The 24,857-nt window shown below is 40.0% G+C and overlaps 1 protein-coding gene across 1 annotated transcript; it reads right to left on the bottom strand.

Annotated features, from left to right (window-relative positions):
* Positions 1-5,492: 5,492 nt before the first annotated feature.
* On the bottom strand, positions 5,493-6,511 carry LOC111725239 (putative proline-rich protein 21). Its single transcript, XM_023513108.1, has 3 exons — positions 6,117-6,511; positions 5,749-6,032; positions 5,493-5,704 (listed from the first exon to the last, which is right to left on the bottom strand). The coding sequence occupies exons 1-3, from the start codon at positions 6,509-6,511 to the stop codon at positions 5,493-5,495; spliced, it is 891 nt and encodes a 296-aa protein (XP_023368876.1).
* Positions 6,512-24,857: the final 18,346 nt, after the last annotated feature.

Raw genomic sequence — 24,857 nt, forward strand, 5'->3', positions numbered from 1 at the left:
GGAGGAGGCGCAGAGCCAGCCAGGGGCACTCAGGTGTGCTGAGCGTTCAAGCCTTCACTTCAGCAACTTGCTCCTCACTCCTGTGCTGCTCTCCTCAGCTCATACCAGCTGTGGCTGCTTCCTGTCTCCATCACCCTAACACCAGCCTCACAGTCTGGCCTCTGTTATCCTTGCTCCGGGGTCTCGGCAAGAATGGTCAGACTTTCTTGCCTACACGTGTTCTGACATATTCTTGCCCCATTCATTGTTTTAATGTTCCTGTCTGTAAATAGTCATTTACATGTCTAAGAGACAGCTGTCACAGTTTATGTTAGCTTGAGTCCCATGGATCGTCCTCCACTGATTGGCTCCATGTTCTTTTCTATAAAAACAGACAAGATAGTTTTCAGCTGAAGAAAGCAGGGCGCTGCCTGACCAGCTCCCCTGATGTAATAGATAAAGTCTAACTCGTCCTCAAGATTGCTCATCTTATTTCCAAAGCCTTAATGGCTTATTTTACCAGGGCAGCTACTAGTGTTTAGATACAGAAGCCCTAATGCTGAATGGCTTGAATCTGCCCTGCAGAGTTTAATATCCCCCTCAATGTGGAGTTTTAATATCCCCCTCGTCTTTGGAGTTTTATCTTCCCAGATCCTAACTCTGTGGCCGGGGCTGGCACCCTGGCAGAATGGTTTGAGGCACAGGCTGAAAATAGCTGACTTCCCTAGGCTTACAGATGAGTTCGGGGTAGCAGATGAGTTTGGAGGACTCTTCAGAATTCTCTCAACAGCATTACTACTTCTCTTGGAAGGAAGAGATATTGGACAGTGACTGGTTTTAGGTTTTATAGCTTTTCTGACTTCTATTGCTACCAAAAAGTACTGTTAACATCTCCCAGAGTAACACTCCAAGCCACGTTCTCAGTGGGGGGGTATCTTGGAGATCTGTCTTTACTGCTGGGCATCAGCAGTCTGGTTCCAAGGCAGCACGGTGCTATGAGCAGAATGGTGAGCAGCAGCCCTGAGTGACCACTCAGCATGTCAGGCTACAGCTACGTAATCTTTAGAATATTTCCTGGTTATAAAATTCCAGTCTGTAAGTAACATAGAAAACCAGTAATTGTTTTTACAAATAGCAATAAAGTTCTATGTTCAATAATTTACATGATGTGGCACAAGTGAAGGACAGCCTCAAGCAATTTTATGAATGAGCACTGAACACTTAAAAAGTCTAGACACTGGAGTGCCCCTTTAGAGAGGCTCACAAAATAGAAAGGCCACTTGCCACAATGTGTTCAGAAAATAACACACACTCCAGCAGGAAGGTCCACTCAAGTACAGCCCTGGACTCAGCTCCTGAACCTGGCAAACTGTCCAGCAGACAGTTTACACTGTATCCGTCACATGAGTGAATCAGTTAACAGACTGCTGAGTTCTGTGTAAGAACAATTTTTGTAAATGGCTTTCTTAGAATAAAGAGGAATAATTTTTGTGGAGCTGAAAGAGTTAGCTCCTTTATGGGTTAAATAAATTGTCAAAAGTTAGACTCTGATGCTGCCTCTACTGGCCTGTGAATAAGGAAAACGCCTGGTCTTTCCTGCATCAGTAACTTCCACACAAATTAAAATCACTAAGTGGTTCTAAATCTGGGCCTATGCAATGTCCTGCTGACTATGACAACCTCGTGAAACGTATACATGCTTCTGTGATTGTTTCCGTTCTCTAAGAGAGACACTGCCGCGTAAGGTTGACTCCACTCTGCTGAGAAATGATACGAAAGAGAAAGACGACAAGCCCGCCAGACCTGCACTGGCCAAGGTCACTCAGAAGGACACCACCACCCTACAAAAATGTCGCTCCAGCATCTTTCAAAACTCCATTTCATCTCATTTTCCCATAGTGTTCTTTACAGAAAATTGAAATTTTTAAATTTTATTTAACATAAAGTCACCAGCAAGCACAACAAATTTCTTAACCTTGTAGAGTATCCTCGCAAGTTATAGCCATCACATGGAAATCTACACACCCAGAAAATGCGGCCACGTCTAATGTGTCAGTAATTATCATACAAATGTAACGATGGGCCTCATGTCACCCTTACCACTGATTCCAGCAGCCTGTAGATGCGAGAACAGCAACCCCTCACCCATTTACTCCCCATGACTCAGCAGCACGACATATTGCTTCTTTCAACTTCCCATTGACAAAAAATTTTAAAAAGCAAGCAAACTTACATAGTGGTTAAAAGTCTAGTTTTTCTACTATAGCGTTTCAGATTTTTTAAAAAATTTATCCTCAGAATACAATCTTTCTACAAGATTTCTTTGCAAATGCTGATGCCTTTTCAGGTACTTTGAAGTGTGGCCCCCCCAAAATATACTGCCTGGAACTACAGAAAATGGCCTTACTTGCAATGAGGGTCTTAGCAGAGGTAATTAGGGTTAGGATCTTATGAGATCATCCTGGATTAGAGTGAGCCCTTACAAGAGACAGATAAGGAGAGAAGCAAGGACTTAAGGAGAGACTGAAATCCCAAACCAAGAAACATCTGGAGCCACCAAGAGCCAGAGAAGAGAGGAAGGATTCTCTCCAAAAGCGTCTGGAGAGGACGAGGTCCCACTCACACTTTGGTTTCTTTCTTACTTTTGGCCTCTAGAATTGCAGGAGAATGAATTTTTGTTCTTCGAAGCTGCCCTGTTTGTGGTAACTTACACAGCAGCCCTAGAAAACTAATACATGTCTTTAACTAGTTACTGTATCTTCAACAGAAAACGGTGTAACACTGTGAAATCACTTCCTGCAGGGACTGGTATTAGCAACAGTCAAAAATTCTAGCAAAAAGGATTCACTGAGTAATGTTACGTAAGTGTGTACTTCTGCGATTTCTTTTCAAATATTTTACTAATTCTTAGGAAGATGTTAAAAAAGGGCATCCTGTATGGGCCTTCTGCAGTGAGTAAGGCTGAGATAGCAGATCCATTAAGGAACAGTTGGCTTTGAAAACATTCTCAGCTAAACAGAATGAGTGAAGTGTAGACAAGGCATAACTAAATCCCAAACTCGGTCAAAGCATCTTTCAAGAACAATGCTGAAATAAAGACAAATAAATATGGAATTTACCACCAATCTTCCTTAAAAGAAGTCCCAGAAGGTGCAATTCAGGAAAAAGAAAGATTAACCCAGATTGCAAGTCTGAGATGTAGAAAGAATCAGAAAGCACGGATATTAGAACGAGGCAAGTAAATATAAGACTTCATGGAACCACTCAAGGGATTATGATAATTTTTATTTGCCATTTTTTGTGTTTTTTAAAAAGGCAGTATCAAACCAAAATAGTGGACAAAATTCAAAGCAATAGGAAGAAAGGTGAATGGAGTTCAGGTATTATCTGTTATTTCTATGAAGAATAATAATATTAAGTTTCATTAGAGAGTCATATTAAAATACCTGTGATAAGAATTGCTTGAGCTCAGGAGTTTGAGACTCACCTGAGTGAGAGTGAGACTCTGACTCATGAAAAAAATGGAAAAACCCAGGCAGACGCTGCTGTGGCGAGCGCCTGTAATCCCAGGGGCTTCCAGAGGCTGCTGCAACGGGGATGCCCACAAGCCAGAGTCTGAGGTTGCAGTGAGCTACCAAGCCACTGCACTCTGCTCAGGGGCATAGGGTGGGACTTTGCATCAACAACAAAATTAATTAACTAATTAATTAAAATTAAAAAATAGACAGGGGAATGTAACTTCCATACTAATAGTTGGAAAACTGAAATGTGGAAGCAGAAATGAACAATAAACCTTCCCTTAATTTAAAAGGAGAAACAGGGTGGAAAAAAAACCCAGAATAAATACATGTAGCGAGAACAAAATAAGATGCGAAAATAACTCCACTTGTCAGTGTCCCACTAGATGTTTACCTTTCTCATAAATATCGCTCAAATGTGCATTTTCAAAAATGGCCAGGAATGGTGGTAAATTTTCTCAGCATATGAAAAGATTTAGGGACTTACTAAGCTTCTCCAGAGGAGGTAGCTCACAATTGAGCTTGAAATTGAGATATGAAAGGCTTGAATTTACTAATGTCCTGGACAGATTAGTATTTTACATCCATTTTCGTTTTCCCTTTCTTTTCTTTTCTTCCAAATGTTCTATCATCCCTCTTTTCCCATAATAGCACTACTGTCTGTGCTGATCTACAGTACAGTAAATCTGGATGTTAGGATACCAGAAAGATTCTTGGAAAATTCTTAGATATCCCCTAAGTGTCCCTGGAAAAGGCTTCAGAGCGTAACTATGAGAATTATTGGGTGTGCCCATAGTTCCCTTTGCACTGGAGACACAGGAGCTGGAATTTACCTCTGCACTCATCTTACTGAGGGTAAGCCAGCTTTGAAGGAGCAGCCTTTGCTCAGGTGGAGGACTCCCCAGCTAGGTGGGGATAGGAAGTCATGCCGTCAGCTACTCACACAGTGTGGGTGAGAGGCAGAACAGAAGCCTCACTATGTGTGAGGGTTCACGTGAGGAACACAAGTGGCCTGATGTAAAATAAGAAACACGGCTATTTTTTTATCTGCAGTTCAGATTTTGGTCTTTTCTTTAAAATGAGAATGGAGAGGCTGAAGTTTTAGAGAATGATCTCAGTTCTCCATAGTGGGAAGTCATTAGGGATTTATGTCCAAGGATCTGAGAAAAGAAATGTCTCAAAAATATCAAATATACTTTTTTCAAAAAATAGAAAAAGAAGTAAAAGACTCTGGGTCCTAGTTTAACATTTTGAGCCATACAGGAGTTAGAAGGAGGCCTGGAGGCCATGCAAGTGAATGATGACCCCTGTAGGATGGCCCGCCCTCCCTCTCTAGGAGGCCTCCTGGGTGACAAGTTTCAGGAGCTAATTCTTTGTCACCATTATGCCTAGATACTGACATTAAACTGTAAATTTTTAGAATTAATATTCTTCCAATAAATAGAATGATAATCTGTTACAAAAATATTCTAAGATTTCCATGGAAATGGAAAAAGCTATTTTAACTTTTTTGAATAAAAATAAGGCACCAAAGACTCATTTTCTTTTCCCCAAACTGCCCTTTGGGGAAGAGCTGCTCATTAAATATCTAATTCACCCAGCTCACATAAAAATGCCTGGTAGTGCAAATACTTTAAAGTAACTTGAACAAAGGTATACAATCTTATGTTGCTTCTCTCACTATAAAGAGGCTGTTACATGAGTCATACATTTAAATTTTTTCTCCACTGTTATTGTCACTTTTTCTGGGGCATCTTGGTGCTCTTCCTGCCACTGTATCAGAGGCCAGGACAAATACTCATCCTTGGATGGTGGTGTTAAAGGAAGGGGTGGCTCAACTTGCCCTCTGTTCCCCTTCAGCTCACATGGGAAATGGAAGAATGTTAGCAAGTTGACAGCTGTAATGTGCGTGGTAGCCCAGTAACAAAGGGAAAAACAATTTAAAAAGAGTTAAAGAGTTAGCAGTGTAAATGAGACTAACTCTCTTTCACACAACTATTCTGAGAAGAGGGTTCTGTTGACAAATGGATGGATGGACAGGTGGATGGATGGATGGATGGATGGATGGACAGATGCATGGACGGATGGATGGATGGATGGATGCATGGACAGATGGATGGATGGATGGATGGATGCATGGACAGATGGATGGATGGATGGATGCATGGACAGATGGACGGATGGATGGATGGACGGATGAATGGATGGATGGATGCATGGATGCATGGATGGATGCATGGACAGATGCATGCATGGATGGATGGATGCATGGATGCATGGATGGATGCATGGACGGATGCATGGATGGATGGATGGATGCATGCATGCATGCGTGCGTGGATGGATGGACAGATGGATGGATGAATGGATGGATGGATGGATGCATGCATGCATGCATGGACAGATGGATGGATGAATGGATGCATGGATGGATGGATGGATGCAGGGATGGATGGATGGATGCATGCATGGATGGATGCAGGGATGGATGGACAGATGGATGGATGGATGGATGGAGGGATGCATGGACAGATGGATGGATGGATGGATGCATGGACAGATGGATGGATAGGTGGACGAATGCATGGATGGATGAATGGATGGATAGGTGGACAGATGCATGGACAGATGGATGGATGGATGGACAGATGGATGCATGGATGGATGGATGGATGGGGGGATGCATGGAGAGATGGATGGATGGATGGATGCATGGACAGATGGATGGATAGGTGGACGGATGCATGGATGGATGAATGGATGGATAGGTGGATGGATGCATGGACAGATGGACGGATGGATGGATGGATGGATGGACAGATGGATGCATGGATGCATGGGGGGATGCATGGACAGATGGACGGATGGTTGGATGCATGGACAGATGGATGGATAGGTGGACGGATGCATGGATGGATGAATGGATGGATAGGTGGACGGATGCATGGATGGATGAATGGATGGATAGGTGGACGGATGCATGGACAGATGGATGGATGGATGGATGGATGCATGGGTGGATGCATGGACAGATGGATGGATGGGTGGATAGATATGTCATATATCATATTTTGTTTTGCAGTGTTATCACCTGGAATGATAATTATTTAAATAGCCTACTTCATAGTATCTTATTGTCCTTTAGATATATGCTTGGAAGGAAAGAAATCTTAAAGTGAAGATCATCTTACAATGATGATATAATGATGATATTTGTACATTTTAAGACACACATTTTCTTAAGCCCAATCCACCTTAACAGCACAATGTTAAGATTAAGTTTGCTGTACATATAATTCTAAAACCAAGAGAGTTAAAACTCTCTTTTTGTGATAATTTTTGGACAGGTGAGGTGAGGTGAAGAAAGTGATTAATTTGTTCCTCATAAATTAATCCGTGACAAGTGTCTCTTACAGAATTTCCTTTAAACCCTACAGTCCGCAGACTATGAGATAAGCATAAAAGCTCTTTGGAAGAAAAAGGCAGCATTTGAGGGTAATGTCAATTGCTAAATGACCTAAATATTTCATATTAGAACAAAGAAATCTGGGGTGATTCACTACTTATTTTCATATTTTATGGGATAATTTTATAGAAAATGTAATAAATCATGTAAGGTAACATTTGACATTTCTAGATTGTTTTTCTGATATAACATCATGAAAACTTGACTAAGGCACACTCATTCTCATGGCAGAAATATAGATTTTAGAATTTACTATTTTAATAATAAAAATCATAATTATTAACTCAGCCATAGATCATTATTTCTGATTATTATTGGAAATATATAAACAAAACCCTGTGAAATTAATTTGGTCAACAAAAAGGAGCTCCTAACTGCAAATTTTTAAAATACATTGACAAAAAATTAGCAATAAGAAATATTCTGTGTCTGGAAGTATGCAATTAATAAGAGAATTATATTTGTATGCTTAATTTTTAGTTGATTCTTATACACAAATAAAAATGACTCAGCTATTTTGCAGTGTTAACTGAAGTTGAGTCACACTGTATATTAGTAACACTTTATATTAGCATAACCTATTCTTTGATGGGTTATTATCAAAAAGCTAGAGTGATTCAAAGTATTTATACAAATCAAAGTTAAACCAAGTCCAATCATTTCTCTCACATATAAAGTTGTGGGATTTATGTTTCAAGTTTGAATTTTCTCTTAGCTTAAATATATCAAATTTTCATTAATTCAAATGCAATATTTTTTCACATTTTAAGACCTGTGGTAATCGGATTCATCTTGTTTAATATCATTGATAATGAGATGCATCCTATCACTGATATGCAAACTACCTCTATTATAGTTTAATTGGCAATGCATTTTCTTTCTTAGTGTCATCTAACATAATGATGCAATTTTTTAACTGATAACCTTTCAGTTTTCATGAAATATGACAGCACCCTGGCTCTTCTCACCTCCATTTATAAATGCAGTTTAGTGGCAAACAAAAAGTACAGTGAATAGAGCATTTCAGGGGTAGAAATACTAGGTTCAATTCTTGCCCTTAGCATTAGATTGTAATTCTTTGTGAGTAAAACATCTAAATCAGGAGTCCTCAAGCTTTTTAAACAGGGGGCCAGTTCACTGTTCCTCAGACCATTGGAGGACCAGACTGTGGGCCCCGGGATGAGTCGGCTGCTAAGCAGGACAGGCAGCTGCGGGAGAAACACCCAGCAGGTGGGATAAATGTCCTAGGCAGGCCACATGCGGCCTGCGGGCTGTAGTTTGAGGACGCCTGATCTAAATCTTAGTTTCTTATAATATACATATTAGGATAAACATTAAATGAGATAAATGAAAGTATTCTAACTATAGTAGACATTCAAAACATAGTAGTTCCCTTTTCTCCACGGTACAGATTTTGAAAATATACTTTGTAGATAATTTTAATAAAAATAAAATAACATAATAAATAAGGCTAATGATAATATTATAGGGCCAGACAATTTCCCCCTACTTTGGTTTTCAAGAGGAAATATTTTCCCAAAGCCTTCCAGGCCTCTTCTTAGGGCTGCCTTCCCTTCAGCAAGGAGGCTGAGTGATTTTTCTGACTGGTGGGTGACAGTCAGTTTTGTTGTTCAAGTGGTAATAGCTCTCTAACAAACTCAGCCTCACCTTACTTTTGGGCTTTCTTGGAGATCATGGGAGAAGAGGCATCAGGTGTGAGACTAGGAGCCATGGTGCTGAACTGGCTTTACCAAAGTACTTGCTTTGGGCAACTCTGGTTTATCTCTGGTAGTCTTAGTGCAGTCCACCTCTGCAGCGTCCCTGAACTGAATCAGGTTCAGCAGAACTTTCCTCCTACTTGTGTTCATTTTGGATTCAATTCCCACACTCATGTAGCATCTCACCCTCAGGTGTGTCCTTCGTCTTTAGCAAATGTGCTCCTCCTCCAGCCTGCTGAGTCAGGTGCTGCTGTATGCTCACACTATTCCACTTCTCTCTGTTCCTCTTGCCCCATCCTGGGCCCCTTTCAGGGCTCCAACCCAATCTCAGGGCTTTTAGTACTTCTGAAACATGTTTGGGGGTCTGTGGTCTTGAATGAAGTCAAGGTCTGTTTTTATCTCATTCTCATTTTTGCTTCTGCATTATTTTTGGGAGGAAGGGCAATGTCTGCCCTATGCAGCCAAGTGTCTCCCAGACGCCACCTACTCCCACATATCAGGTTAAAGTGCTATGGTCACCATGGATCTGCTATGGCCATCCTTTGAGAGCTTCTGATATTAAAACCTGTTCTCAGTATTCAAAAGTTCTAGTCTAAGTCAGATGTATATGAAACAATACCACAGCAACCACATACTAGTTTATGAATGTTGACACTATATGAGAAAGAATTCCAAAAGGAAGAAGCCAGCTTGGACTAGGGAAGTCACAGAGTGCCATGTGGAAGGTGAGGACATTGAGAATGTCTTAAAAAAAATTTTAAAAGAAATATAGGCTGGCCACAGTGGCTCAATCCTGTAATGTTAGCACTCTGGGAAGCTGAGTCAAGTGGATCACTTGAGCTCAGAAGTTTGAGACTAGCCTAAGCAAAAGTGTGATGCTATGTCCACAAATAGCCAGGCATAGTGGCACAAGCCTATAGTCCCAGATACTCAGGAGGCTGAGGCAAGAGGATTGCTCAAGCCCAGGAGTTTGAGGTTGCTGTGAGCTATGACACCATAGTACTCTACCCAGAGGGACAGAGTGAGATTCTATTTTAAAAAACAAAGAGAGGGTGGCACCTGTGGCTCAAAGGAGTAGGGCACTGGCTCCATATGCCAGAGGTGGCTGGTTCAAACCTGGCCCCAGCCAAAAACTTAAAAAAAAAAAAAAAGAGAGAGGGAGAGAGATTGAGTTGGGGGTGCCTGTGGCTCAAAGGAATAGGGCACTGGCCCCATATGCCAGTTTTGCCAAAAACTGCAAAAAAAGAAAGAAAGAGAGAGAGAGAGAGGGAGAATAATGGGTTTCTAGGATAACACTACTTTTAAAATACAAATAAATTGAGTATCTCTGCTGCAATGATAGAAACAATAATTTATATAGTTCTTCAGAAGTTGCGATACACTTTCCCATATAAGAGTTGAGCAGCCCTATTAGATTCCCCACTGGAATTATGTACAAAAATTCCAGATATACTTGAGGCGGCAACATGTTAGTGAATAAGGTCCAAAACTTATTATTATTTAAGAGCAAAAGCACTGTTTCAAAAAAAGTTTTGATTCTATGCCCTATTCCACTGTGAAGATGATGTTTTAATGGGGTGGGAGAGGTTGCTTATGGCTGGATTCTGCTGCAGTTTCTTCTCGTTAGCTAGTATTTGCTTTCGTGATTAAACAGTTTCTTCCAACAACAAAGCCTATATAGGTGTTAGTCAGTCTTTCTGTCTCTTCTGCAGAAATCAGTTGTTCAGACTGAGATGCAGTTCTTTCCAATGCAGGGGAGTTGGGCTGTGCATGAAAACCAAGACCTTGTTAAGTTGGCGAGGAAGATCTCCTGCATTCCAGCAGGTCCCTGTTCCATCCCTTCATTCCTTAACTGAAGCTTGCTGGAGCGTGGCTTCCCTGCGGTGGGATTTTGTAAATTATGCTCCTGACTCCACTGTGTGCACGTAGCCAACTCTACCAATGGGCAGCGTTCCAGCTCTACACTCTGGCTATTTCTCAGCTACAGGACTTAGGTCTCCCTCAGCCTGGCCTCTCTCTCCACAGATGGGTCACTGCAGGGCAATGCCCTGGGCACCGCCAGAAGCACATGACGGTCACCCCTTGCTGGAAGCCCCTCTGTAAAGTGACCTTAGCCTACAACTTCTTTTACTCACAAGGAACATAAGCATCTCTAATCCAGAGTTTTCAAGGGTCATAAAGATTTGGATGTTTACACAGTAAGAGTAGAGAGAATTTATTTTTTGTGTCCTTCATTTCTATTTTCTACTATTTTTTGTAGACGCTGTCCGTTTCACGTTCTCAGTAAGCATTTCTGAGACCCTCCGCAGGGATCACTCCTATTTGATATTCATTGATTTAGATTCATGAGCCTCACAGAGTTGGTTCCCGGACAGCTTCAGTGCAGACCAGCTCTAGCCCACCCTCTATCCCAGCACTATTACTCAGACCACAGTCACTTACCAAAAAGTGTTTAAGCATGTAAATGTTACTGCATTTGTAAAAGCCCAACTGAGCTTTTTAAATTAAAATCTGTGACATGATTAAACTTTCAAGTGCCAGTGATCTTTAACCTAAGTTGAATAGATCACTATTATTTTTCTTACAGATAAAAAAACTGCAGGTATCACTGATAAATAAATCTATTCTTTGTTCATAAAAATTCACATAAACTCAATATTGACCCAAGGAAAATAGAGCCCAAGTCCATTATTTTTAAAAATTATGTTTAAAAATTATGATAATGAATTTGTCATAGAATCCAAACTTACGTACATTGTTTTAATTTATTACTGGGGAAAACCCCAGTACTGAGCCACATTTTTACTGGCTTATGTCAGACTATGCGCTTTAATCTCACGTCACACCATTCACACAAAAGTGACGGGCGCAGTCTGATTTACTTCCTCACAATAAGCAGGCGCATTTGCAAAGTAAGACTAGAATCAATTTCTCATTAACTCTTATGATGATGTTTGTTCTCCTTTTTCAGAGTCTGTTATACTTGATGGCATTTCTTAACCTTTAATATTTAGAAAGATTAAAAAGCACAATAAAGGTTAAATGTAGGATGGACGACTTTCTGCCACTGAGGGCTCAGAATAAGATGCCCAAACTAAGGTGCTGGGACAGGCTGAGCTAGAGCATCAGCTGCCGGTGCCTTTGACGTCGCCTGAGCCCTGTCTCTCCCAGACCATGGGATGAGGCTGTTCTCTCGAGTTCCCTTATCTGGCTAAAAACTGAACCCTCTAAGGGGAACACAACTGCCTTCCATTCCTTCCCTGAAATTTCTATCACCGGAAAAGATTAAAACCCCTAACACAGAAGAAGAGATTGAAAATTAAATACTACAACTACAGCCCAGAAGAATCCTCCCAGACTATTATCTGTTCTCAGGTCCCATTTAATTCCCAAAGAGTATCCCCACTACCCATTGTCTAAACACTGGGTCCACTGATCTCTCCTGCAATCATCCGCCCTCAGACCCCCTTCAACTCCCCTCCCCTCTGTAAAGGTGACTGCTCACAAGCATCTGACCTCACCGGGTAACTGGGCAATCCCTGTCCTCTGCTGCCTCATGCTACACACATTAAAATACATGGATATGCCATTTTGTCTACTGATGTGCCTTTGGTCAGTTCATTGTCAGCAAACCTTTAGAGGAAGAAGCAGGGCGTGTTCTATCTTCACCCCTACAAGGCCCCCTTTAACTGCTGTTTTCCTGTTGTTAATACATTCTCCAAATATACACCTGATTTTCATGCTGTCAATATTAAGCTAGTTTATCAGGTAAAAAGAAAAAACATTTTTAATGCAAAGGACTGTTTTTTTACATTTTTATAGCCTAAACAAATAGATAATACAATCATGGTTCTTATTAATTGATTTACGTATGGAGGACTTGTTTGGGAATGAGGACTCAGGAAATAAGTCCTAGAACTGGTTAAAGTAAATCATTATGGGTTCCAGAACTCTCAAAAGATTAGTTTTTGGTTTCTTCATATCCAACATAGCTCATCACTTATGTGAGCCTTAAGTGGAAATGAAATTGTTACCAATGTACTAGAATATTGAAATTCACCAGCATGTTGGACAGACTTTTGAAAATAATTTGAATGAAGCCAAGAGGGAGCACAGAGATTGATAGATTAGATGAAAAGAGAGAATGGGACTATCATTTATACACCAAAATACAACTTACAAAGAAGAAGGTACAATATCTCTTTTTAAGACTTGATCTGAGTAGAATTAGCCTGGAGAAGAAAGGTAGATTTTGATGGAAAATTTTAATCATGAGGAATAATTATTGCATTAAAATAGACATTATAAGGACAAGTTCATCCATGAAAAATCTTATAAATCTTGTAAGAAAAAACCCCACTGCCTCTGTTAACACATTCCAAAAAGTATTTTGTTAGGATGTTGATGAGAAATTATATGAATCAGTAGAACTAACAAAAATGACTGAATCTGTTAACAAAATGTATCTTGATTATTATAGACTTTGGACATGTAGAAACAAAACAAAACTGAAACAGAGGCAATGACTGTAATTTCAGCAATCGTCCTACCCCAAGCAAGAGGATTACTGGCTCTGGGGTTCAGGAAGCGTGTGTGCAGGGGCTGGGGTTGAGGTCAGTGGCTCCGGCTTGTGCTGTGGGTAGGAAGCTTGCACCAGGCCGTGTACCGTTGGGCTCCCAAAGGTGCCTCAAGGGACCAGATCAATCCATGGAGATCCTTCATGTCTTGGAGTTTACCACTCTCACCAGGGAGGAAAATCTAGAGGTAGCAATGTGCCCAATACAATGGGTTTCACTTACTTTTCTCAGACACTGACTTTATTCTGAAATTATTTTCCTAATTTTCATAAACTTGAACTCAAGCAACATGCACAAACACAGAAATGTGAGCTCTCTCTTTTCTGGGGCTTGTGAGTAATGTGTAGAGATTATGACTTAGATGTAGCTTGCTCAGAGCAAGGCCTGACCAAAACCAAAGCTTGCTGCTGTTGTTCTTACGCACTTTATAATTGACTTTAGGATTAATGTAACAAATAAGAGATACTTTATATTTGGAAATTAAACATAGTGACTTGCATTTGCATTAAATAATAATCATGCCATAATGCATTATGTTGGGAGGGGGATGCCTGTTTTATGGAGGTGTTATTTAGAATTCTAGTGTTTAAAGAACACTATAGAATAATTCAAGGTTTCATTTGTGCCAATAGAGTGTTTATTTTTAAATTACACTATTATTTTGTGCATAACAGATGATATCCAGTATTTTATAAGAAAAAAATTCTTTCAGTCTAATTTTCTCTTAAGATAAAAGAAGAATTATGAGAATAAACGTGGTTGTGATGTGTGTAAATCGATTATGACGCTGAGGCTAACAGTGCTGCGAAGCGGGGAGAGCATGAGACGTTCTCAGGTAGAACTGAGTTCAATCCTGTTTCTGTCAGTGGGTTTGAACAAGTAAGTTTGAGCAAGTTACTTGACCTCGTTAAGACTCAGTTTTCTCATATGTCAAAAGTAAATGACAACAAGAACATTCACCTCCTCTGGTACCTGTGAATGAAACAATGTCTTTAAATCATTCAGCACAGTGCAAAGAACATCTTTAAAGTTCTGACAGTGATACTAGGTATTACGCTGTTGTTGCTTCCTCGCCCTTCACCTTCCAGTAAACCAGGGTCTGATTACTTCATTCCTTGGGAAAATTTCCCATAAATGAAATAGCAAGGAACCCAATGTTTACAAGCGTGAAGACAGAGGAAGGGGCACTGGTTGCTCTTAAGACCTCCCAGGTGACTCATAAGAGAAGCCAAGGCTGAGAACCACCACTCTGTGGCATTGTCATCAGATAAAATATCCCGTACTTTCAACTCCATCTAGATTTTCACACAGGACTCGGATCCTTATGGGAAAGACTTTTTTTATATCAGTATGACTGAGGTCTCCATGCTGAGGCCAGAACTCCACCGACTGTTTTGGGAGAGGAAGAAACTAATTCTCAAAGAAAGGGATGCTGAACAGACCAAAACACAGACAGCCCCCGGTACCAGAGACTAGTAGAACAGACCGTGTTTGGCTCATGCTGCCTGTGAGAGGATGGTGGAAACGCTCTCGGATTATTCGGGTCAGAACTCATCGATCGGAATGTATGTCATACGTGTAAATCCTAAACAAATAAATTGCTTCAATACCCCAGTGACCCAAACTGTCTGCAATAGTTAACATGCCATTTATAATCAGTCTTTCTATAGTGGTCAATGCCCCAATTACCAATCAACAAAAGCTCGGAGAAAATTCCGGAGAAAGAGATTCACACGGTAGTTTCATTTGATTTCTTTTATTTCTATATTCAAGTTAGTAGATAAAAGATTGAGTATTCCAAACACATGCAGGCATTTATAATTCAAATAAGCATCTTCAATATTTCGGTAATGACTTACATTTTCTTTATTCATTTTAAGTCAGTATCCTGTTGCTAGGTACTTTATAAAAGTGGTTTTAATGTTACTATCGTAAAAATATTACATTCCTCCTCTTTTAAAATTTCTCGTGGATATCATTTAAAAACTTGTTTCTTAGGATAGCATTATCAGACTTATTCACAGCTGTGATAATAAAGTCACATTCAAGTGGCTTAATAAAGAGGACAACTCAGAGGATTTTCTTCTACAAATACTTGAGGAATGCAAGGCAAATATTTCTATGAGCACAATGTTCAGGAAATTTATGATGCCATTGCTTCCTGTTTTAAATATAAAAATAAAGAAATTATCACCTTGAAAACCTGCATCTGTCTTGTGCGTGCTTCCCTGATCCCTTCTCTGCAGAACCCTTCTATTTAGTTTGGATATTCCGTAGTAACTCTTGGAAACCCAAATGTTTGTGTGCAGCGTTATTTTGATATTTGAATGGTAATCCACATTTAAACCCGTATCTCTATACATCTACCTATTTTCCATTTATTTTATAGTCTGTAAGATAAACATAATTATTATTGATTAATCTATGTCCTCATTTATCCAAACAGTTACTTACTAAACATCTACTAGGAGCTAAGCATGTGGTTCAGTAGGTAAAGAAACCATAAGCTCACAGGAAATCCTAGCCCAGAGACCGTGCTACTCCTTTTAGAAAATGGATAGAAAAACTTCTAAGGGAAAACAGTAATGGAAACTGGGAGGGAAATAACTGGGGAAAAACTGCTTGGAAGAAAAACATTGAAGAGATAATTCACAAGTAAGGAGAATTATAAAAGAAAAAAAAAGCACAAATAATATAGAAAATTGGCCAAAGGTTAAAACAAACAAACAAACAAACCAACACCTTGAATCTCTAATTTGAAAGGCATCCCAAAATACCAGGATAGTTTAGGAAAGTACGTGGTATAATCCCTAAATTTCAAGAATAAAGACTTACATATGTTGCAATAGGAAAAATAAAACACAAGGATAAAAATGAAGTCCGATTTTTAATGGAACAGCCTGGTAGATAGGTGATCAAGACTAGAATTGAGATAACACAACCCCTACACCCCCCGCTAAAAAGATATTCAAATTTCTACCAGCATCCTCTAACAGAGTCCATCAAGCACGGTTCATTCTGGATCATTAAGCTTATTAGTCACTGACTTGATTAGTAACCAAAATATGAGCAGTTCTAAGAAAAATTTTGCCACAAACAAATGGAATCAACATCTATAACAGAAAACAATGCTCATCCTTAATTATAATGAATGTTTAAAAAAATCAAGAAAACATATTTTCTTTTGTGTTAACCTTAATAAACATTTGCACTGGAAGGCTGAGGCAGGTGGATTGCTTGAGCTCATGAGTTTGAGACCACCCTGAGCAAAAGCAAGACCCTGTCTCTACTAAAACTAGAAAAACTCAGGCAAGAGGATAGCTTGAGTCTAAGAGTTGGAGGTTGCTGTAAAATATGGTGCCACAGCACTTTATGCAGGCCAACAGCTTGAGACTCTTTCTCAAAAAAAGCATATTCACTATTTAAATAAATTACAGAATATTAGTATCAAAAAAATAAATAAAAGACTAGACTTGGCACCTATGCACAGTGGTTAGGGCACCGGCCACATACAGTGTCGTTTGGCAGGTTTGAACCTGGCCCAGGCCTGCTAAACAACAATGACAACTAGAACAACAAAAAAAATAGCTGGGCATTGTGGTGGGTGCCTGTAGTCCCAGCCACTTGAGAGGCTGAGCAAGAGAACTGCTTAAGCCCAAGAGTTTGAGGTTGCTATGAGCTGTGACACCATAGCACTCTACCGAGGACAACAAAGTGAGACTGTCTCAAAACCAAACCAAAAAAACAAACAAAAAGACTAGAACTGAGAAATCTGTGCTAAGCCTAGATAGGACGTATTAGTGCAAAATAAATACACTCCTGGGTTGTTCTTGGCCTGTTGGCTCTAAGGCCATGGCCTTCCCTTCCCGCCGGTCTGCATCTGCACACGAAGCTTCCCAGGCTCCCAACTCTCCAGCTGGCTTCTCACTGGTGCCAATGAACAGAGGCCCCAACAGGAGACTGGCAAGTGGTGGGAAGGAAGACACAGGCCCTGTTTTGCTCCCTGTCTCTGCATCAGGTCACACCCTCAGCTGTCACCGTCTTTGCCAAGGTTCCAGCCCCATAGTTCTGGTGAGACCCCTTGTTCCCTCGTCCTTCTAGCCCAAGGGAAAAAGCTGTTTCTTGCTGTTGCTAATCCACGGGGAAGAGGGACAGAGAAAAAGAGGAGGAAGGATACCAAGGATTTTAAAACATTTTTGTTGCAGGCCTGACTCATTGCCAGAGCTGCTGATTGAAGAGAGAGTGGCATCCTCAGACTCGTGGAATCGGGCAGCAGCTGTGCTGATAAAGGATTTGGCTTTCTGGGCTGAGGGATGAGAGTAATAAAGTGGGTTTCCATCCATCTCTGCAAACTTATTAAATTAACATAGAATTTTTGCCAAAGTAACAAGGCTCCTGTGAGTTCCTGAGTGTGGGTACAGGCAGCACTTCATGTTCATATCTGATGGCTGAAAATTCTTAAGGTGTGGCCCTTTACCTTCAGTCATGGTGTTAAAATCACTATCAATCTAAAAAAAGAAAAGAAAAAAGGCTGGCCCTTTTTTCAAATGAAAAAAATCAAAAAGTTCAAATGATTTCTGAAGATTTGTTACAGTACAACTAATTTATAGCGAAATATCCCCCAAACATATTTACATGTTTAGAACTTCAAAAAATATTTTCCTAAACAAAAGTAGTTAAGTTTCCAGCCAAGGCCAAAAACTGTAACAATAAGAAAACATGGAAAATATTCCTGTGTACAAGGAATTGCAAAAGGCCCAAACAGACATGTCTTAAAAGAAGTCCTATAAATGGCCAACAGGTGTATAAAAAAGTGAGGAACACCACTCGTCATCAGGGAAAGGAGGGTCAGAACTACAGTGGGATGCACTTCCCTCTATTCTTGGCTTCTGACTATACATCCAAACCAAACATAGCAGCCCTTTCTCACATGGATGGGCAGCCCACTTAAAATCAACTCACTGTAACACAAATATTACTGCAACAGATATTCTTGAACCTGTCCCCTTAGGGGCCCATGTGAGAATGTCTTTGGAGTATACAGCTAAGAAGGGAATCCCTGTGCCCAGTAGTGTAGCACGGCCAGGTATTGACCCTCTGCTCTTCCACACAGCTGAACCAGTCCAGCCATTAGTGCTTACACCCTCACTAGCCCTTGGAAACATCCAACTTGCTAATCTTGCCACTCCAAAATTTCAAAGGGATAATTGTGAGTGTTCCTTTCTATGCTTATGAACTATTCCAAGTATCTATGTATGTTTGGTAATTTTATGGGATTGTCTTTCCTTATAGAAATTTACTCTTTATATTCTTTATTTATTTTTACTTTAGGGTTGCTTTTGATTTGTTGTTAATTTCCACCAAGTGTTTGGGCATTCTAGACATCAGACAGATGTAGACCTGAAAATACTTGCTTTGCATTTGCTGACAGTTTTGTCAATGTGAGACTTTATCTGATCGCAATGCTCTCCCTTGTTCCTTGCAGTGGTGCTGTTTAGAAGTCCTACAGATGATTCTACGGTGTAGCCAGAGTCCGCTTGCCTTTCACCAATGGCCCAGACAGATGCTCAGGCGCTTTTGGCTCATACCTGAGTTGTTCTTGTTCTCTTCCTTCCCAAAGCCCAACTGTGAGAACAGAGCTTAGGAGGGACTCTGGGGAAACGTGATTTGCTATTTTTACCAAAGCCCCATAGCACAGCAGGCTCACCTTCTAACTGGTGCTCCTGAGATTGAGCATATAAATTATATCCTTGTCTCCAATAATTTGCAATTTTTCCATATTAGTTTCTGTCACTTGTCACCATATTTGGAAAGACAGAAGGAACATATTGAAGCTTTACTCTCCCTTTCAAAATAGTGAAACACCGTATTTGATTAAGAGAGAGCTGTATCCATTATGTGTGACTAGCCCGAGGCCAGCATGAATACCTGTGACTGACTTCCTCACTTCTCCTTCTCTATAAGACTAAAAGATCAGCCTCCTCAACTAACACCAAAATGAACTGTGAGGACAAGAAATTTGAACCCAGTGTGGAAGAGGCCACTATGATCTGGTTGATTCCCACATGAGGCATGGAGCTTCAGCTGGTTCTATGATCCAGTATATTACAAAATCTCTACCCAGTGGTTACCACTGACAGACTGTAGCGAAGTATAAACTCAGACCTTTGTGCTGTGTAGTCTCCTTTTACAGAACATAGAAATGCCCTGTTTTCTCTATCACCTAGACACTTAGAGCTGCACAACCTGGTATAAATCCCTTACTCTCAACAGTTCAATGCACCTGTAAAATCAAAAGAAATTATAAAATAAATAAAAAAGTAAATTATTTCCAATCAATATTTATTTAATTTTACCATTTTGTTAAAATTAAATTACAAGGGGGCAGCTTTAATAGTAAAGAATATGCATTTAATAGTAAGGAAGATTCAGTTCAACACCTATTTCTATTTTAACATCTTCTATGTTGACTTAAATAACCATCTAGACATAGAAAGTGTTTATATGTATCTGTATGCTTTATAAAATATTAGTAACCTTAGGATTTGACTACTTGAGCTGATCAGACTTCTCATTTGAATGAAAGTCTGGCATAAGAAGTTCTCTAATGCCAATTTTAATCAGGAATCACTTACTAATGCTGGGCTGTTGTGTCTACTTTGAATATAAAGTTTGCATTACTGAATTCTGCACTTTGTGGGTATATATGGCAATCACTGCCAATAATCTGGAGCAGAAATATCTTCGTTAAAATGAACCGCTCCAAACTGACACCGGCAAGCACAGGGAGCAGGTCACACATGTGTTCCCGTGAACGTGGTAAAGTCTGGTGGGGCAGACGTCCTTGGCGCTAACCCTGCCTCACCAGTGAGAGACAGGCGATGGCTCTATACCTCCACGAAGTTTCTCAAATCACTGCAAAACCTTCAACCCTACAGTGTGGCCACACACATTTACATTCAGTCTTCACATGGAGTGAAGTTACACAAATTATTCAAGCTGACATGGAGCCAAGATTCGGTGACAAAATGCAACGTACGTGATCCAGAACCCACTTACAGTGAAGGAATAATTAAAGAGAAAGTAGAAATACAGAAACCCTGAAGGCCTCTGAGGATGTTCCTGGGCTGGCAGGGGATTTCAGACCCCAGTTTTAGAAACACTGGATTCTGAGCATAATAGAATACTAAGCATAACAAAATACTGAGATTTTATGTTCATAAGTGAATGCTTGGGATGTGCTTCATCTATTGAGAAATTCAAAAGTAGGAAACCAGGGGAATAATCTCAATGCTAGGTCAAGATTCTACATAATCCTATTTTCTATTACTAAATGCTGAATTTCTGAGAGAAAATACAACCTGCAGAAGATGTAGCTAAATATTCACCTAGGGATTTTGAAAACTGATAGGGACAAGGAAGAGGGTAAACAACACAGAGAAACATCAGATAGTTCCTCAGATCCTTGTTTTACTTATTTGTACTCAGCCTCTTTGAAACAGGCAGGAGAAAACACCCTCTCTCCATCCTGCCTTTCCTGAGTGCGCCGCGGTGATGCTAATGAGGACATGTTCTCAGAGAAAAGAACAAGACAGAGATACCGAGACCCCAGGGCAAGGAAGATGAACTAACTGGGGAACCTGCCCCCTGCAGAGAGATCCGGCTGCCCTGCTAAAATAATGATAAGGGAGAGTGTTTCTAAAAGTTATACATTCAGGGTATTTTAGAAAAGCTCAGTGTTTGTCAGCATGATACTTGTACAGTATAAAAGGAAAATTGTAGGTGCACTATCCTTTCTATTAAAACCAGGTAAAAATGTTAATGGGCAACTGATCGGGGCTCCACGAGCAGCCATCCCATTGGAGTCTGCCCCTGTTCTCTGTGTGACAACTAAAAAGCTCTCTTTGATACCCAGGAGATTTCTAAAATTACATGCAAAGCTTTGAGACCAGTTCACTGTATCTCACCGGGGGGACAAAAAATAAGTAACCTTTTAAGAACACTGGATGACCAGTATTTTAAATTTAGGGTTACTTAATGATTGCTTGTTAAGATACAAACTTAGATTCCAAATATTGATTATTGAAGTTGGAATGAACTTTAGACACGGACTAATCCTATTGATTTATTTCAAAGTTAAACCTGACTCAGAGAATGTAGGCTAGTTGTTAGGGCCGGGGAAATTTCATCCAACAAATCTGGGTTAGGTGTTAGTTCCATGCTTAATTATAGCATGGCCAGGATGAAGGCATTAACTTTCCATTGTTCTCATCTATAAAATACGTCTGATAGCATCTATCATGAGTTTGGCACGAAGGTGAGGCCAGATATGAACAGAAAGGACCCTGCATGTGGGAAGCACCTATTAAATGGCAGCTACAATTATTAACGCTTGAAGTTACGTGATTAATTACTACTCTGATGGTAAATGCCACAGAAAATGTGCTTGTGTACATCATAACACCTACATAAACTAACAATTACCAACTACTGCAGAGAGAACGCCCTAGTAACAGGTAAGGCACCAGTGCTTGTTGTAACTTTGATGTATGTGATTTGGGTTATGTCATGATAAACTCTCGCAATCTTTACCATAATAAGTCTATATATTCTTTGAGTGCCTTTCCAGTGATTGCTTTTGGGGTTCCTAACCCATGAATGATATGCAGTTTCCTTGCTCCTTTTATACCAGGTGGGACAAGAAACTGTGAGTGACAGAATGCTATGTCCACTAACAGAAAAATGACTGAACAGTTTGACCTTTCATTCCTTACACATTTCCAATTGCTCCAGACCAGACTAGCCAATGGCAACAGAAAATTGCTAACAGTCAGGATGCGCTAAGGAAATGGGCCTTCTGGGAGATTTCAGTTGGAAGAAGTAGAACACATACATAAGAAAATTAAGTTCAACACGAGGCAAACTTAGTGGCAAGTATTTGCTTCTAAATTCATGATGAATACTATATGTAAATAAAAGGAGACTGGGCTATTTAAAAGATGGATGAGACTCAAATAACAAGGAGGCGTCCAGCGGCAGGCCAACGCTTCTGCCTTCCTGCCCTGTACTATACTTCATTTACAGACATCTCATCCTCTCATTTTATAGCCTTAGTCACGGAAGCTGCCCAGGACTTCCGTAAGTCAAACAGATCAGAGAATATATCTGTACATGATTAAAAACTGGCCAAGGAGGGAAGAAATGAAAATACAAGTAGCAAAAAGTCACTGTTTACCAAAAACTTTTGGGGTCTTTAAACTTATGTTTGACCTTTAAGTTAGGTTATAAATTCAAACAAATTCTCTACCTGCAATATTGGTCCCTCTGTTTTGGACAGTATATTCAAGAAAGATATGCTGTATATCTCCATAACCACTTTTGAGAATGAGTTTGGGCTGGGTCACACACAGCCTGATACTAACATGTTGAAATCTTGTATCAGTTTTACAATTTCGTATTTGTCTTCTCATCAACTCCCTGCCAAGAATGTAGTATGGTTCAGTGAGACTTGTTGTTATTTATTAATTATTCATTTATTTAATTTAATATGTATTATTGAATGCCTTTGAGCTTCTAGGCCCGGTCAAAGGTCTTCGTAATATGGTTATTAACAAGATAGCTCCTGCATTCAAATCTTACAGATAAATTATCTTTGTGTTGAGTAAAAGGAACACAGAAAATTATGCAGGGATAATCTAGGGACTTCTTAGAAAGTTGAAAAATATCTGCCCTGGTCCCACAGTAAGTTGTAGTGACAGTTTCAGTTTAGTCCATCCAAGTACTAAATAATAAGCATGGACTGGCACCTTGAACATGGGGAACATTCAAGTAGAGACGAGATCAGAATACCTAGAATTCGTTGACCAGGTAAACTGTGTAAAGTTACTTTTGTTAAAAAACCTAACTGAGCCTAGGTTCTTGCCTTAGTTGTATCAATCCATCCGTGCTCCAAAAGTGAAAATTAGAATTCCCTGAACTAATCAAAATATTTTACGGTTTATTTTTTAAGAAAATAGATTTGAACTGGATAAAGAATCTTATGTGGATCTTTCTTACTATGTAATGAGATTCAATTCCAGCAAGAAAACTGACTGCTATTCTTCATACTCTTAACCCCTGTTGTCCTTTCTAATCGCCCCTTTGTCACACAGTCTCATTCCACCATAACAACACCTTCCTCGCCAGCTGGACACACAGCCTCTTTCACATCACAGTGCCTGTATGCATGCTGACACCACTTGTCAGACACACTCCATCATTCTGACACACTGGGAAAATCCCTCCATTTAAAGAGTGTTCTACAGAGTGTTCTGTTCTCCTCTGTGTCCTCAAATATTTGCCCAGATTTTCTCGTAGAGCCCTTACCAATTTATATTGTTAAGCACTGCCCAACACTGTCTGCCCAGCCAAACCTATCTGGGTGGCAAATCTTCAAAGGCACAAGGTATTGTTCATTTTTGTATCGATAGTAATTTTGGTTTAATAAAATGGATCAAAAAATTCAGGCCTTCACTAAACTTCAAAGAGCAAACAAGTTTGTTCCAATGGCAGGAGACTTTAGAAGAGGATTACTCAAGAACAATGGGAGGTTCTTGTAATGAAATTGTGAAGACAGTCTCACATATGACCTAACTGAGGAACAAAGCTCAGCTACTGGAAGAGGCTTGTGTAGTGGGACAAGCTGTTCCCTGATGAGTTAAGATACACGTATCCCTGGGAAAGTACATAAAATGGAACATAACAAGAAGCAGAGATGTGATAGAAAGTCTTTGGAGTACGGTGATTCATTCTGGAGCATCAAACTATCTATAGAGCTCTCCAACGTCCACTAGGCCACAAAAGATGCATCCTGGGACTCTGTCACCTTCCAAGGGTGCTGAGTGAGCTCCTGAGATGCACCTGAACAGTCAGGCAGGCACAAGTCTCTTGGTTTCACAGACTCTCAGTTTTTCAGTCTACAGTACAGCTCATGTTTCAGCCCACAGGGAGAAGGAGATTAGCAAAATGCAGGTTATCAGAGCCACAGTCAAGTAAGCTAGTGGGAGCCCCATTAGCAGCAAGGTACAAGGGTGTGAATCAGGATTTGGAGAGATCAGTCATTGGGCAGGGAAATTACAGAGCAGGATGTCAAGATTGGGTGAGTTTGGGGTCCTGGAAAATATAGAGTAGTAGACAATGGAGGAAATATCTCCACTAAGAATAAGAGATGCCAAACCTAAACAGTGAAATTGAGGTGGCGCCTGTGGCTCAGTGACTAGGGTGCTGGCCCCATGTACCGAGGATGTCAGGTTCAAACCTGACCTGAGCCAACCTACAACAAAAAAACAGTGAAATGAATTCTCCTCTCACAGATGGAAGTAGAGACCTATTATATTATTGACTATTTCAGCTCTCTCCGGTAGTAGAGTGAGGTTATTAGGTAAGAAAAAAAAAAAAGATTATAAAAAAGAAAAAAACAGGTCAACAATACAACATATAGACTATTCAACTCTAATCTTCATCAATAAATCAACAGAAATGCATTATCTAAAATAAAACATATGATCAATGCTACATTTTGCATGGTTTGGTGCACACCCAGAATGTCATGTTGTGATGT

This window comes from Otolemur garnettii, unplaced genomic scaffold (genome assembly GCF_000181295.1).
Source record: "Otolemur garnettii isolate 467f Iridium unplaced genomic scaffold, OtoGar3 scaffold00034, whole genome shotgun sequence".
Taxonomy (NCBI): Eukaryota; Metazoa; Chordata; class Mammalia; order Primates; family Galagidae; genus Otolemur; species Otolemur garnettii.

What these genes read in the sequence shown, in the direction of transcription:
- LOC111725239 (XM_023513108.1), bottom strand. Translation starts at nt 6,511, where the DNA reads ATGCATCCATCCATCCATCCATCCATCTGTCCATGCATCCGTCCACCT. An exon ending in CATCCATCCATCTGTCCATG is followed by an intron (nt 6,033 to 6,116) that starts CATCTGTCCACC and finishes CATCCATCCATC; the next exon opens with CATCTGTCCATGCATCCCTC. An exon ending in CATGCATCCATCCATCCATG is followed by an intron (nt 5,705 to 5,748) that starts CATGCATCTGTC and finishes CATGCATCCATC; the next exon opens with CATCCATTCATCCGTCCATC.